Source organism: Stegostoma tigrinum, chromosome 21 (genome assembly GCF_030684315.1).
Source record: "Stegostoma tigrinum isolate sSteTig4 chromosome 21, sSteTig4.hap1, whole genome shotgun sequence".
Classification (NCBI taxonomy): Eukaryota; Metazoa; Chordata; class Chondrichthyes; order Orectolobiformes; family Stegostomatidae; genus Stegostoma; species Stegostoma tigrinum.
In genome coordinates this window covers 18,041,864-18,058,612 of record NC_081374.1, presented here as the reverse complement: position 1 = coordinate 18,058,612, position 16,749 = coordinate 18,041,864, and the positions used below count along the sequence as shown (strand labels likewise).

The 16,749-nt window shown below is 39.5% G+C and overlaps 1 protein-coding gene across 1 annotated transcript; it reads right to left on the bottom strand.

Annotated features, from left to right (window-relative positions):
- Positions 1-8,059: 8,059 nt before the first annotated feature.
- On the bottom strand, positions 8,060-14,057 carry LOC125462721 (interleukin-20). The gene is made up of 6 exons (XM_048552996.1): positions 13,956-14,057; positions 12,822-13,006; positions 12,666-12,728; positions 12,120-12,272; positions 9,892-9,966; positions 8,060-8,291 (listed from the first exon to the last, which is right to left on the bottom strand). The coding sequence occupies exons 2-6, from the start codon at positions 12,978-12,980 to the stop codon at positions 8,208-8,210; spliced, it is 534 nt and encodes a 177-aa protein (XP_048408953.1). The 5' UTR covers positions 12,981-13,006; positions 13,956-14,057; the 3' UTR covers positions 8,060-8,207.
- Between the last annotated feature and the right edge of the window lie 2,692 nt (positions 14,058-16,749).

Below are 16,749 nucleotides of genomic sequence, written 5' to 3'. Positions count from 1 at the left end.
GAGCTAACTTATAAGAATCGTTTAGTCATCCCTCAAACTAGCTGCACAATAAAACAAATATAATTCAAAAAATGCAGCGAACTTGTAAGAAAGCTACTGTGACACTTATGGGTGGCTTTAATCATGCTATGGATTGGACAAATCAAAATGGCAAAGGTAGCATTGAAAGTGAGCTCATAGATTGTATTCAGGGCAGTTTTTCGAACAATATGTACTGAAATCAGTCAGGGAACAGGTTATTTTAAGGCCGATAATCTGAAACAAGAAAAGAGTAATTAATGATTTCATCATAATGAGTTCTCAAGAAAAAGTAATCGTCATAGTAGAAGCTTACAGAGTGTCTTAACATTAATAAGCACAATTCCAAAAATATGATGGTAGAATTGACTAAAGTGGACTGGAAAAACAGATTAAAAGATAGCAGCAGTGGCTGACATTTAAGGAAATATTTCAAAATATTCAACAAAGCGTAGGGTTTACATCATTTTATTTCTTTTACTTTGGAGTGTGGACTGAAAAGAAGGAATTTATTGCTTAAAATGAAAGAGTTAATGCAAAGTGATGGCTGCAGTTTTAACTTCATGTTTATTGGAGCACGTGGTGAGCTGCATACAATATTGGATTAGAAAAACCAAAAGCATACACCACAGAACCAATGGATTCTAAACTAACTGACAATTGCTTGATGTGAATGTTTTGATTGGCTCCTCCCCAGTTGACCATGGCTTGTTTGGGGGTTCAGTGCAGCGAGAAAAAAACACCTACCCTGCAAAGAGAAAACATCAAAAATCACTCTCTGTCTCTCTCGCACCAGAAAGTTTCCAGTTACAGATAGTTGTCATCCAATCACCTTTACCTGAAAATAGGAAAGAGGAATAAATCAAATACAAAAGGCTAGCATGTAAAAATGGCTCTTAAATAGAAAGGCAACTGGAATGTTGGTCCTTAGTGCAAGTAGATTGGAGAATGAAAGGAAAGAAATCTTGCTCCAACTGTGGAAGTCATTTGTAAGATCACACCTTAAGCACTTCATGCAGTCTCATTAGTTGCAAAGGGATAGACTTGCTTTGTAAATTCAGAGAAGTTTCACTGGGCTGATTCCTGGATTGAAGGAGTTGACTTACTAGAAAAGATTAAGCAGGTTGAATATTTACTCATTGTAGTTTAAAAGAATGAGGGGTGATATTGTTGAAACAATTAAAACTTAATGGAGATTTGATAGAAGAGATGCTAAGAGGGCGTTTCTCCTAGTGGGGAAATCAGTAGTGAGGCAAAATAGTTTCAAAATAAGGGGTCTCCCACTCAAGACGACAATAAGAAGTAATGTCTGAAGTTCCATGAAATTCTCTAGCTCAAAGAAAACAGAGGAACCTAAGAAATAGGAACAGGAGGAAAAGACCTTTAAAATCTGTTGAGCCTGCTCTGCTATTCAGTATGATCATGACCGATATTGGGCTTTAACTCAGTTTTCCCATTTGATGCTCACATCCCTTGATTTGCTGAGATAGCAAAAATCTACTTCTTTCAGCCTGTCAGCAAGCTTTGTATAGTCAGGAAGGAGGGATGACATCCAGAATGAGACACAGTCCAGATGAATATTTAATCTGGGAATTTGGAGGCAGGGTGGAAATTCAGTGCAGAAAGGAAGAGGGGCTTTTTGCTATTTTTTAAGCTAACGGTTTGTAAAAGGTAAATTGGAGCAAAGGATCAGGGGCCCAGTACAAAAGACTGACATCTCACATAAACTATAGGCTCATTTGTTGGTGATAGCTACTAATTTGATTTTCTATTATAGGCTACTTCTAGACTGAATATGGGAAATATGTACAGAATACAAAGTAAAAGACAAAATACTTAAAAGCCAAATTCATCTCTAAGAAATTGAAATGGAGATAACAGGCCAGCGATGTTGTAACTGCATGATGTCAGAGCTGGTGGGCCCCAATGTGGTTCATAGTGATCATATTTGTAGCATGTAGGTTGCTTGAGGAACTCTGCCTCAGAGTTGATGAGCTGGAGTCTGAGCTTTGAAATCTGCGACACATTAGGGAGGGGGAGAGTTACCTGGATGCTGTATTTCAGATGCAGTCACATCCCATTGATTGACTGCATTGGATTCGATAAGTGGTCGGGGTAGGATTGTATGACTACAAGCAAGTCAAGTGGAGGGATCCAGGAGGTGGTGCTGAAAGAACGTCAGACCTTGAGCTGTCTAACACATTTGAAATTCTTGCTGCCTGTGTGGATGAGAATGGGGGCTGTAGGGATGATGAGCAAACTGACCAGAGAACTGCAGTTCACAAAGCCCTTCAAGATGGGGGAGAAAAGAGAAATGTAGTTGTAATCTGGGATAGTATAGTCAGGGGAATAGACACTATTCTCTGTGGCCATGATTGAGACTCTTGAAGGCTGTGTTGCCAGCCTGGTGCCAGGATTCAGTATATCTCATCAGGACTTCAGAGGAACTTGGAGTGGTAAGGGAAAGATCTAGTTGTCAGGTCCACATAGGTGCCAACAATATAGGCAGAAAGAGGAAAAATGTGCTGCTGAGGGAATATGAACAGCTAGGAGTTAAATTAGAAAGCAGAACCAAGAAGATAATAATCTCTGGATTACTAGCATGGCCATGAGCAAATTGGCACAGGATCAAGCGGACTAAAGAGGTAAGCGCACAGCTCAGAGATTGGTGTAGGAGAAACAGGTTCAAATTCATGGTACATTGGCAACAATCCTGGGGAAGGAAGGAGCTGTTCTGATGGTATGGGCTCCACCTGAATCATATAGGGATAAGAATCCTGGTGAATCACAAAACTGGGGCTGTGGATAGGGTTTTAAACTAAATAGTGGGGAGTGGGTTCAGTTACATGGTATATTGTGGAAAAGATTAGAGGGAGAAAGGGCTCAGCAAAGGTTACTAAAGTTTCCAGAACAAATAATAGCGCAGAGAGTGTGGAAAGGGCCAAGAATCTAACTTTAGGCACAGCAGATGAGGGTTCAACTCTGAAAAGAGAGGCAGACAGGATTGAGGATTTTGTACTTAAATGCATACAATACACAGAGCAAGGTAAGTGAACTCATAAAGCAGATTCAAATTGGTGGGTATGATGTGTGTATCACAGAGATGTGACTGCAAGGGAATCAAGGCTGGGAATTAAATAAGGACGCAAACCCTATTGAAAAGGACGGGCAGATGGGCAGAGGGGAGCAGCGTTGCCTTGTTGGTAAAATGTGAAATTAAATCAGTAGCAGGACATGATATAGAGTCTGGCAGTGTAGAATTTGCATAGGCAGAGTTGAAGGTCCACAAAGGAAAACTATCCCTGATGAGAGTTGTGTACAGGCCACCTAGCAGTAGTCAGGAAGTGGGGAAGATAATAAGTCAGGAGACAGAAAAGCCATGTAAGAAAGGCACTATTACAATAATCATGTGAGACTTCAATACGTAGGTGGGCTGGAAGAATCAGGTGAAAGTGGATCAAGAGAAAAGGAATGCATAGAATGTCTATGAGATGTTTTTTGGAGAAGCTTCTGGTAGAGCCCACGGGAGAACAGGCAATTCTTGATTTGGTGATGTGTAATGAGAAAGATTTAATTAGGGAGCTTAAGGTGAAGGGAACCCCAGGGGGCAGCAAACATAATATGATAGAATTAACCATGCAGCTTGAGAAGGTGAGGCTAGAATCAGAAGTAAAGGTATTACAAGTGAGTAAAGATAACTACTACGATGTGAGGGAAGAGATGGCCAGAGTTCATTGGAAGAGGAGACTAGCAAGGAAGGTGTTGGAGCAGGAACGGCAGGAGCTTCTGAGGTAATTCAGGAAGTGCAGCAGAAATTCATCCTAAAGAAGAAGAAACATGTTAAGGCGAGGATGAGGCAACCATGGCTGACCAGGAAAATTGTGATAGAGTAAAAGCAAAAGCAAAAGCATACTATGTGGTGAAGATAAGTGGGAAGCCAGACGATTTGGAAGCCTTTAAAAACCATCAGAGGATAACAAAAAGCAGTAATGGGGGACAAGATGAAATATAAGAACAAGCAAGCTACTAATATTAAAGAAGATTGCAAGAGTTCTATAAACATCTAAAAAGTAGTGGACACTGCAAATGGGGCTGAAGAGGTAGAAATGGAAAGCGAAGATATGGTAGACAGCCTGAATAGGTACTTTGCATGAGCTTTCATGTTGAAAGACACAGGCAAGTCACCAGAACTTCAGGATAATCAACGGGCAGAGGCGAGTGTGGAAATTATCACTAAGGAGAAGGTGCTGGAAAGGATGAAAAGTGTGAAGGTGAATAAATCACCCAGACCAGTTGGACCACACCCCAGAATTCTGAAGGAGATAGGTGAGGAGATTGAGAGGTATTGGTCATGTTCTTTCAGGAACGACTGGAGTCAGAGAAGGTCGCAGAGGACTGGAAAATGACAGTTTACAAAGGGGAGGAGGTGAGAAATGATATGTCAGTTAGCCTGACCTAAATCATTGGTCTATTATTATAGGAATTGTAGAATAGTTGGAAGTACATGGTAAAATAGGGTAGAGTCAGTACTGTTTCAGCAAGGGTGATCATGCCTGATAAATCTGTTAGAATTCTTTTGAGGATGTAACAAGCAAGTTAGACAAAGGAAAGTCAGTGGACATGATCTGTTTGAAATTCCAAAAGGCCTTTGACAAGTTTTCACAGAAGGCTGCAAAATAAGATAAGAGCCCAAATCATTAGGGGCAGGATACTGGCATAGATTGAGGATTGGCTGACTGACAGAAGACAGAGAATGAGGACAAATAGGCCTTTTTCAGGATGGCAGCCGATGACTAAGGACAATCTGCAGGACCCTGTGTTGGGCCACAACTATTCACTTTATAAATTGATGATCTAGGTTAAGGAGTTAAGAGCATTGTTGCTAAAGTTGCAGATGGCACAAAGATATGTGGAGAGGCAGGTAGTGTTGAGAAAGTGAGGAGGCTGCAGAAGGGCTTGGGCAGGGTAGGGGAGTGGGCATAAAAGTGGTAGATGGAATACAATGTGGGAAAGTGTGAAGTTATGCACTTTTATAGGAAGATTAGAGGCATGGGCTATTTTCTCAATGGGGAAAGGCATTGGGAATCTGAAGTACAAACGGACTTAGGAGTTCTAGTCCAGCATTTTCTTAACGTTAACATGCAAGTTCAGTTGCCAGTTAGGAAGGTAAATGCAATCTTAATATTCATCTTAAGAGGGTGAGAATACAAAAGCAGAAATGTACTGCTGACACTGTGGAATATTGTGGGAAGTTTTGGACTGTTGGTGGTTAGTGTTTCGAAAGGAAAACAAGAAAAATTCATAGTGAGTTTTGGCGGTGGGAAAGTCGCTCAGTTGCGTGTGATAGCACTTACAGGTGTAAAACAAAGGCTTTACAAATGGTTTATTGCCTGGGAATTCCTCTCAGTGATGATGCAGGTTGCCATTCCCTACTCATGAATCAAGTATGATCCATTAGCTTTGCAATGATTGTACAATCATTCTTAAGCAAGTGAATTAAAAATTTTAAAATCACTGTAGATATAATCCATGCAATGATGTCATTACATCGAACAATACAGAACTAAACAAATTAATGTAGTGGAAAATCTTTAAGTCGAAAATGAATCAACCAGAATAGTAAATGCTGGAAAGCACCAAGCAGCTTCCTTTATTAATAAATAAGGAGATTTAATTTCCTTTCTCCTCCTTGTCTGGAACATTCTTAGTTATTCCCTATTACATAATCTTTTGATAGTCCCTCCCGTTTCCACTTCAAACTTGCTTGCAGTCCAAGCACACGTCCTCCTCTCATCACCAAATCACAAAAATCTGTAATATATTCTCTGCGGCTTCTTAAAGCTCTTTGTTTCAGTATTCTCCTTAATAAAATCTATGAATATTGTTTCAATAAATGCCTTCTAAACTGCATAAATCATTCAATTAGAACACTTTCTTAGCACAACATGAAAAGGCCAGTAAATCCTGACACTGACATTCCAATAACCATTTAATATCTTTAAACTGCCCACAATATTGTGTCTGACCAGAGTTTCTGCAGTACATTTCTGCTTTGGTATTCTAGCCCTCTTGAAATGAATGTTAAGGCTGCATTTACTTTCCTCTTGGGCATTTCACAAATCACTCCAATTTTTCCTCTCTTTGTAAAGTTTTTTGGATTTTGACATGCATATTTTAAATGGGTTCCAGCTTGTAATTTCTCCAACAATAATGAAGGGCTGCTGCAAACATTGACATTATTCCTGCACAGAGACTGACAGACCTGCTGAGCAATTCCAGCATGTTCTATTTTGCTCTTAGCTTGTCAGTTTTTTTAAACTTTTTACATTCTGCCATTTGCTATCTCATGGTGTGAGTCACACCAAGCAATATATGGTGAGGACACAAAATTTAGCCTAAAGGCAGAAATATATCAAAACAGACTGAAGATCAAATATAACTCAGCTTTTTCTTGAATTTTATTTATGCAGCTAAGAATCATGAAAATCATGACAGATCTGAATGAATATGCTAATAGATACATAATTAATGTCATATTAATGAGTAGTGCATGAAAGAATTAAAATAATTTGAAGTGTGAGGCGTTTTCACTCTAAGCTTTAATAGTGGTTCATTTCCAGGATCAGCCAGGGTAACCTGTTCTGAAAATTCTGCAAGTTATGTCATGCTTGTCAGTACAATAAAAGTGCAAGCTCCCGAAGGATATTTTAACTTTTGGCCCAACATTTAACTAAAGCTGAGATAACAAGGCGTAGACCTGAAACATCAGCTTTCTTGCTCCTCTGATGCTGCTTGGCCTGCTGTGTTCATCCAGCTCTACACCTTGTTATCTCAGATTCTCCAGCATTGGCAGTTCCTACTATCTCTATTTAATTAAAGCTCATTGGTTTGTCAAGGTAGGCATCACATTAATCATTAAAATTTCCCCTTTAAATAAAACTCAGAGCAAAAGCAAACAGTATTTATTTCACAGAATGTTTATTTCAATAAATAGACTACAAATGATAATTTAGTACTATCAAACATAAATACTTCAAAAACTGTATTTCCTGGAAATATTTACCAATATTAGTAGTTGTGCTTACTAAAGTTTCAAAATATTTTTCCATAGATACATACAAAATTAAGGATTTAAATGTCATCTAACAAAATTAATTCTGATTATCTTCAGAAAGAAAAGAACTCACACCTCTATAGCATCTTTCAAGACCTAGGGATGTCCTAAAATATTTCACAGCCAGAAAGTGCTCGAAGAGTAATCACAGAATAATGAGAAATGTAACAAATTTCACACATTATGGTCCCATGAGCAACAATGACATAAGCTACCAGACTGTTTGCTTTTAGTAATAATATTTGAAGGAATTAATGTTGGGCTGGTAAGGTTGGTCACCAGAATTCACCTGCTCTTTTAAAATATTACCGTAAGACATTTAAGGACTATCTAAAAAGGCATTAAGCACCTCCAAGAGGGCAGCATTCCTGTTGTAGAGTAAAGCTAGCCTAGATTATGGGCTAGAACGTATACTCCCACACAAGCATGTTTGAATACACAAGGGAGTACTAGCTACCTACCTCACCACGGTCTGTCTCCACTTTACAGGGGATCATGGAGGTGCTCAGCAACCAGCTAGTCTGTAATTTATTGAGGCCCTTAAATGCCTCACCTACCCTCCAGTGCTATTTTATCAACAAAATGGGGGAACCCATGCCAAGCAGGTAGCTGAGGAACTTTTATTGTGTTGGCTGGTGTAGGGTAAGAGGGCAGGGCACTTCCTTCAAATGTCTCTCCGAGATCATACCCCTTTTAACCCATTCCCCAGCTTCTCCATCCTGGTTTCCCCCACCCCACCTCCAAACTAGCCTAGTCGTGGTGATACCAGCATTCGTTCATTTTTGGGGGCTGCCTGTATTCCCAGCAGGGCCACAGCTCATTCCTGGAACTACTGGGACTACAGAACTGACAGCCAATCTGAGATTACAGTCAGTCAGTCACAACATAACAGGATTCAGCATAATATCAAACTAGATAGTGGTCACTAGTATAATAGGTAAAGTGCTAGAACTGAAAGATTTATAGTGAAGGTGGAAATGTGACAGTCTTAGGTACTCATCCCTTATCCAAGTGTTACATTTCTTGGTACCATCTTGTCTTATCACATTCTTTGTGCTGTTCTCAGAGATAGTGCTTAGTCCCGGTGAGACAGTGCCATCCAATGGATGAGAAACTCCACTTCACCAATGGCTTTTACAGCAGCAACATTAAGATCCAACTGAAAGGCAGAGATATATTAATTAATAATAAATGGCATGCGGTCAGAGATAATAAAGTTTAGGAAGGGACTTATTTTCTTTGATGTCTTCTCTTTTGTCAGGATCTACACTTGCTTTTCCCAGCACTAGAAGCATAACTTAACATGGATACAAGCCTTGATTCAAAAGTATGTTGCTTTCAGGATTTGTTACAGATAACTTTCTATTTTCACAGTCCTTTCTCCAAGCTTCTCTGAAGTGCAGACACATATGAAGTCTAGCTGTCCATCAATCTCAAAAGGACAATAGACACTCTATGCTGAGAGAGGGAAAATTACTTTCATCTTGGGTTTACCATTTAGACTTTGTATTTCCCCGTTTGTTCTCTATTGATGTCAAGGATGATTTTTACTCCAGATTTTGTTCGGTGAGGAATTCTTGGTGCAATTATGAGTGTAATACAGGGGGTTACATTCATTCTTAAAGATTTCACTCTTAAAGAAAGATGTTGTTAAACCTGAAAGGATTTAGAAAGGATTTACAAGGATGTTGCCAGGGTTGCAGGGTTTGAGCCTTAAGGAGGTGCTGAACAGGCTTGGGTTATTTTCTCTGGAGTGCTGCAGGCTGAGGGGTGGCCTTATAGAGTTTTATAAAACCATGAGGGGCATGAATAGGGTGAATAGTCAAGGACTTTTCCCCAGGGCAGGGGAGTCCTGAACTAGAGGGCATAAGTTTAAAGTGAGTGAGAAGGGAAAGGTTTAAAAGGGATTTAAGGACAACTTTTTCATGCAGAGGGTGGTGCATGTATGGAATATTACTGCTACAGGAAGTTTTCTTTTCCTTTATTTGTTAACAGGATGAGGCTGTCGCTGGCTAGGCCGCATTTATTGCCCATCCCTAATTGCCCAGAGGGCAGTTGAGACTCAACCACATTGATGTGAATCTGAAATTACATTTAGGCCAGACCAAGTAAGGATGGCAATTTCCTTCCCTAAAGGACATTAGTGAACAAGATGGGTTTTTTCACAATGAATTCATAGTCATCATTAGATTCTTAATTGCAAATATTTTATTGAATTCAAATTCCAACATCTGCCATGGCAGGATTTGAACCCAGGTCCCCAGAATATTACTTGGATCTCTGAAATAACAGTCCAATGATAACACCACCAGGCCATCACCTCCCCAACAAATGGTGGAGGCTGGTACAATTACAACATTTAAAAGGCATCTGGATGGGTATATGAATAGGAAGGGTTTGGAGAGATATGGGCCAAATGCTGGCAAATGGAACTAGAATAATTTAGAGTATCTGGTCAGCTTGGACACGTTGGATGTTCCTGTGCTTTACATCTCCAAGGCTGTATGACTGTAAATGATGTGTGGTGCAGAATAAAACCTAAAGCTCGGGTTCAATTCCCATACTAGTTGGGGTAATTCTTGCGTATACCGGCCTCCTTACCTAACCTCACACTGTGGAGTAACTACTCTCAAGCTATGCATAACCAATTGGCTCCCTCTCTGTCTCTAATGGAGAGAGATTCCTATGATCTTTTGTGGTTTGAAACTCTTTGTCCTACCAAACTTTATAGATGTGAAGTGGAAAGCATGTCAACTTACATTTTCAAAAGCATTGTGTATCTCCTGTATCCTGACTTTGGATTCTTCTCCACAGTGGCATTTGAATTGTGTACTCTATTCAATAGAAAAAAAGATGGAAAGTAACAGTCCAGTGTCCAAATGACCATTCTGAATATATAGATACTAATTGTTAAATGAACATGTATATTAATCACTTCTAATTATGACTGATACATTGCTTGTTACTTGTTTGCTATTTAATAGTCCTTTAAGTATACAATTGATCACAATCATTACAGGCACATAAACAGATTTTTTAAAAAAATATTTACATTAACTAGAACATCAATTTTGCAATTTGATAGTGTCTTATCACCAGTCAGGAATGCCGCACAAAACATCTAGTAAAATGAGTTTAATTGTTGGATGTAGGCAAGTTAGAAATGACTTCTCAAATCATTGTACTTATTGTATTGTTATACGCAGAAAAGGAGACGGTAATATAACCTGGTTCATACCATGTCATTATGAATTGATATGGTTCATACTACCGTCTTGTACTAAAGACTGCTATTATACTGTGCATACTGCTCTTAGATCAATGCCTGAATAATGCTGTGCACAGCCAATAGATTGAATTGTACATTCAAATATACCTAACAGCAGATCTCAATGAGCTTAGTGACAAAGACACCATTTGTAAAGTCTCGTGATCCCTTCAAGCCTGACAGCTAATGTTATGCTGGAACAAACAAAGACTAATAATTCCATATAAGAACGTAAGAATTAGGAGCAGGAGTAGGCAATTCAGCCCTTCAGCTGTCATTTGATATGATCATGACTTATTTCATCTTGGTCTCAACTCTCTATAATCCTCCAACTCATTACTGATTAAAATTTGTCTGTCTCCTCCCTAAATTTCTCAATGTCTCAGAATCTGCTGCACCGTGGGGCAGTGAATTTCACAAATTCACGACCTTTGAGAGAAACAATTTCTCCTCATCTCTGTTTTAAATCTGCTTTCTTCTTTCCTTAAACAATGACCTCTCATTTCATATTGCTCCACATGAGGAAACATCCATTCTACATCTACCTTGTCAATCCCCTTTAGCGTCTCATATACCTCAATGACATCTCCTCTCGTTCTTCTAAACTCCAGACAGTATCGGCTTAAAGTGTTCAATCTCTCTTCATATGACAAACTAGTCATCTCTGGCATCAAGTGACTGAACCTGGTCTGAAATGTCTCAAATGCAACTGGACCCCTCTTTAAGTCAAGGGATGTAAATTCTATACAATACTCCAGGTGTGGTCACACTAATTATTGTACAGTTGCAGCAGCACGTCCCTACTTCTTATTCTAATTATTTATCAATAAATGCAAAAATTCCATTTGCCTTCTTGTTACATCTCGTAACTGCATATTTGTATTCTGCAATTCATGCCAGAGGGCACCCAGATCCCTCTGCACTGAAGCATTCTGAAGTTTCTCTCTATTTAGAAAGTAAGTTGTCTTTTTATTCCTCTAACAAACATGGATATCCTCACACTTACCAATGCTAAAAAATCACTTGCCAAACTTTTGTCCATTCACCTAACCTATCCATTTCCATTTGTACATTCCTAACTTCATTACAACTTATTTTCTCACCTGTTTAAATATCATGTGCAAATGTGGGTATGGTACTTTCTATCCTTCTTCCAAATCAATAATATAGATACTTGGGGCCTGAGGACTAAACCCTGTGGCACATCATTGGTTACATCTTGCCAACCAGAAAAAGACTGAATTATCCTGAGTGTCTGCTATTACCATTAAAAGGATTTCACACTAAGTTTATACTGTTCACAACTTGTACAGCGCATTGACTGAAAATTTTAAAAATGTAATTTGCTCTGGGCTAGGTTTGAACTGGAGCGCAGTAAAACTAATTGAGAAAACCTCAAAGCTCCCAACTTCTGCGTATTTAGGCATCAGATTAAAGTAACAGGCTTTAGTTACAATATCCCTTTTGCATCAGTATTCATCAAAACGTGCTTTTACTGACAGAAAAATGATATAAACCCCTAATTTTATAACTGGCACTCAGACAGCACAGAAGCAAAATTTTTCATACACTGTCACCTATTTGGAGAAATCTAAGAACACAACTAAAGTTGCAGGGCATTGTGTTGAGAAATACACGCAGTTCTGTGTTGGCCTAGACAATACTTTATTACAAAGTCAGAATCTCAAATACTTGTAGGCTGCAGTCCTTGATACTTACACATTGCCGAAGATCTCGCTTGATGCTGAGGAAGGAGTTGGCCAAGCTACTGGTCCTCCTCTCGATGAGGGAGCTAGATGGAGTGTGATGTTTGAAGACAGTCTCCACATAGAATCTCAACAAGTGGCGCAGAAAACAGCAGCTCTCCTCTGCCTGGAAATGAGAGCAGGTGCAGCCAGGTTAGGGGAATAAAAAGGTGAATTTACAACATTGTTTTCTAACAAAATAAACAGCATTTTAATTTTTGATTTGAATGTTTCCATTGCTTAGCGAATTCCTTGGAGATGCTATATCACAAGAACAGTGGTTCTAAAAACGGTTTTGTTACTCAAAATAGGTACATATAAAATTGACTGCAGAAGAATTTCATGATAATAACAATCAAGATCTTATTAATATGCTATGAGAACAAATGTATTGTTTAAAAATAGCATCAGTAAAGCTAAATAATTCTTACAACTACACTGTAAGATTATCTGATGAAAAATGTTTAAATTTGCATTAAAAAATTAGCCAACAAAACCTTTACTGCAAAGAGTGCTGTACCTGAATGCCATGAAAAACAGATTCACTCAGAAGCCTGGTGTCAGTGATGGTATCTTCGGCTTGCTGTCAAAGGAAGTAGACAGTGTTTTATTGGAAATACACATCAAATATCTTTCAAATACAAGAGTAAAAGGTGTTCTTGAGTGTTTTACTTACAATAATGTGCTTGATTTCTGAGAAGTAATCTCGAATCTCTTGTAAGTTCACTGTCAATGAACATTGCCCAAAATGTAGCCTCTTGCTTTCAGTAACAGAGGGCTGATAGATGCTAACTGAAAGGGCCAGGCAGAAAAACGTAGCAAAACTTTTCATCATTGTGGGCGGCAGTTTCTGGAATAAATCTGGAATGGAAGAGAGAAAAATACAGGTATCTTCAATACTGAAATACTTCCTCACAACTTAAAATACTCCTTATATTATTTATAGAAATAGTAACTCGGCAATGTTTCGGACTCTGGAGTATGTCACTGGCCTATTTAGTCTACAATTCACAATCTCCCAGCAGTTTACTTACCGGATTTTAAAAATTTCATTGAAAAGGGATCATTCATTATTCTGTTCAGATAAGAACTAGCCATAAATTCCACAGTGCATTTTGGTGCTCTCTCATTAATGAAATGTTGCATAAGTTTCATGTTTTCTTTCCACTTCATTTTAAACACACATTTTTAGTCCTGAAATCTTGCATCTCAGGCAAAGGTTGTTCCTGGATCTAAATCTGTACCAGTAAAAATCTCAAAGCTCTTCATCAATTCTTCCCTCACCCTCTCAGAAGTAGCCCTAATTTAGCTCATGCATTCAGTCTTGTGTTCCTCTTCTGAACGTCATCCTGCCATTTCAACCAGAGAACCTAACTTTCTGAGGCTCTGGGGTTTCGACAGAAAAAGTAAACGGTGGTGAGAAGGGAAAAAAATCATATCCACCATAACATTACTACACCACAGTTTTAACTATTTTTCGATTCTATTCTACACCCAGTTGGCCCTGCAACACAGGGAATTAGTTTGCAAGGGAACAAGAATTAACTGGAATTATAACTTGGCCCTTAGTCTATGGAATACTTTGACATTCCCTTCAGTCAATCGTTCATACCACTTGAAAGGAGACGCACAGTAATATGCAATTCAATGCACCTCACAAGGTAAATTTAACTGATCTTATCTGCACAGAAGTCGTAGCTTATAGTTTACCAATCAATTCAAGTTAGAACAGTTCCCCAGACAATCCCATCTGTCTTCTGTAATAGACCGAGGGAATCTGGGTGAACATGTTGTTCGAGGGCAGCTTTACCTGAATATATGCCTTCTGGCTGCTTTCTCCTTGGTTTGTATATGACAGCTTTCCACTGTTTACCCCTTTATATGCACCTGCACAGCAAAGTTTGTGGGGGGGGGGGGGGTGCTGCTGAGGGTTTCCTGATCATTTCACTATGAAATAATTAGATGAGGAATGAATTTCATCAATAATTTGCGTCAGCTAAATGCTGCAATAAAAAACGGTTCGCTTAGCTATGTTGAAATTTTCCAAAATCACCAATTAGGAGTGATTACGAACTTGGAAGAAAATTAGGTTCCTTAAAGTGATTATGCCACAAACAGTTGCTTTCTGAACTCCTCCAGCTATGTCGAAGAGTAAACGTAAAAATGTAGCAACCCACTTCGTTCAAGCAAGATATTTTCCCAGCTCCCCTGTTGGTGCACTTTCAGGGAGACCTGAATTCCAATGGACACTGAGTTAACGATTCGTCCGAGGGACGGAGGCAAGTGCAAAGCAGTTCAAAGTGTGATAAGTAAAAAGTTTGGCTAATCTGTTAACAAAATAGGGACCTCCCTCCCTCAGCCCGCCCCCCCCCCCCCCGACAATCCCTTATCCCCACATTGCGAGTTTCTCAGCCTCAAGCTCTCGTGCAAAATTATTGATGGAGTCAGCCTCCTACAGCACAATTCCAGATGCCAGCTCCTCTAAGTGAACAAGCTCCTCTTCATCTCTCTAGGCTTTATCTCGTGCCTGTGACCTCTAGCCCCTCACTCATTGGCCAGAGACATTCCTGTTTAATTCATTAAAATCTCATCATCCTGAAAACTTCTATTGAGCCACCTCTTAATCTTCACTTTTCTAAAGAAAACAGCCCAAATGTATTTACACAGCAGGCCAACCAGCCACAGAGCAGCAGGAAAGCTTGACATTTCGGGTCGGGACCCTTCAGAAGAAAAAGGGTCCAGACCTGAAACGTCAAGCTTTCCTGCTCCTCTGTTGCTGCTTGGCCTGCTGTGTTCATCCAGCTTCACACCATCTTATCTCAGATTCTCCAACATCGGCAGTTCCTACTATCTCAACCCAAATGTATTCACATAAACACAGTATCTCGGAGCTGGAGTAGGTCATTTGGCCTCTCAAGCCAGTTCACCATTCAGTATGACCATGGTTGATCATCCAACTCAGTCCTGACTTCTCACTTTCAATCCATACCCTTTGATCCCTTTAATATTAAGTATTATATCTGACTCCTTGAATACATTGAATGTTTTGGGTTTAACCATTTTATGGTGCTGAAAATTTGACAGGCTCACTACTGCCTGGATGAAAAAATTCCTCATCGTCTCAGCCCTAAATGACCTGCCCCATATCCTCAGACTCTGACTGCTAGTTCTGGAGTCCTGGGGCATGAGGAAATCTTTCCTGCGTTTAGCCTGTCTAGACCTGTTAGAACTATATAGGTTTCTATGAGATCTCTCCTCATTCTTCCAAACTCCAATGAGTATACTTCTAACCAGTCCGATCGCTCTTCACATGTCAGAGCTGCTATCCTAGGAATCAGTCTGGTAAACCTTTGTTGTACTCCTTCCATCGTTACGGCATCCTTCCTCAGATAAGGAGACCAAAACTGCACACATTACTCCAGGTGTGGTCTCACCAAGTCCCCCTGTACAATTACAGCATAACATCCCGGCACCTATAGTCAAACCCTCTTCCTATGAAATATCGACTGGTGTGCAAGGTCCTCCAGGTCTTGTTGCACATCCCCTTCCTCATCTAACAGCCATTCAGATAATAAACTGCCTTATTGGTGTTGTTACCAAAGTGCATAACCTCAATTTTGTCCACATTATACTTCATCTGCCATGCATTTTCCCACTCACTCAACGTTTCCAAATCACACTGAAGTATCCTTACATCCTAAGATAATAAAATGTGAGGCTGGATGAACACAGCAGGCCAAGCAGCATCTCAGGAGCACAAAAGCTGACGTTTCGGGCCTAGACCCTTCATCAGAGAGCTCTCTGATGAAGGGTCTAGGCCCGAAACGTCAGCTTTTGTGCTCCTGAGATGCTGCTTGGCCTGCTGTGTTCATCCAGCCTCACATTTTATTATCTTGGAATCTCCAGCATCCGCAGTTCCCATTATCTCTGATACTATTTTATCCTTACATCCTTTTCACAGCTCACTTTCCCACTCAGCTTTTGTATCATCGACAAACTTGGGGGTTTTAGGTTTAGCCCCCTTATTTAAATCATTAATATAATGTGAATATCTGGAGTCCAATTACTGAGCCCAGCTGTATGCTACTGGTCACTGCCAGCCACTTGAAAGGATGACCTATCTATCGGTATTCTTTGTTTTCTTTTACCAACCAATTCTTGATCCATATCAATACATGACACAAGAACACAATTTCTCTTCATAACAGAAGCTCCCTAGTTCTGTGAACATTCTGGGGAACCTCTTGTAACCGCTTTCTTTATGTTTTCCCTAATGTGTAATGTTGAGAATTACCCTGTGTACTCCATCTGACTTCTAATCAGTGATGTAGAAATTTCAAGCCTGATTTTTTTAATATATTCTATCTGTAAACTTCTGAATCCATGTACCCTTGTGGTTTTTAACCTTTTTACCAGCTTGTTGAATCACCTTTGAAAAAAATTTATACAGACATCAATTTGTCTCTGATTATACAAATTTTTCAGAACTGTGACATGTATAGTATACCATCTTTCTATTTTAATCCTTTCAAAATACATGATTTTTTTCACATTGAACTCCATATGCCATGCATGGGTGCATTTCACCATCCCATGTGTCTATG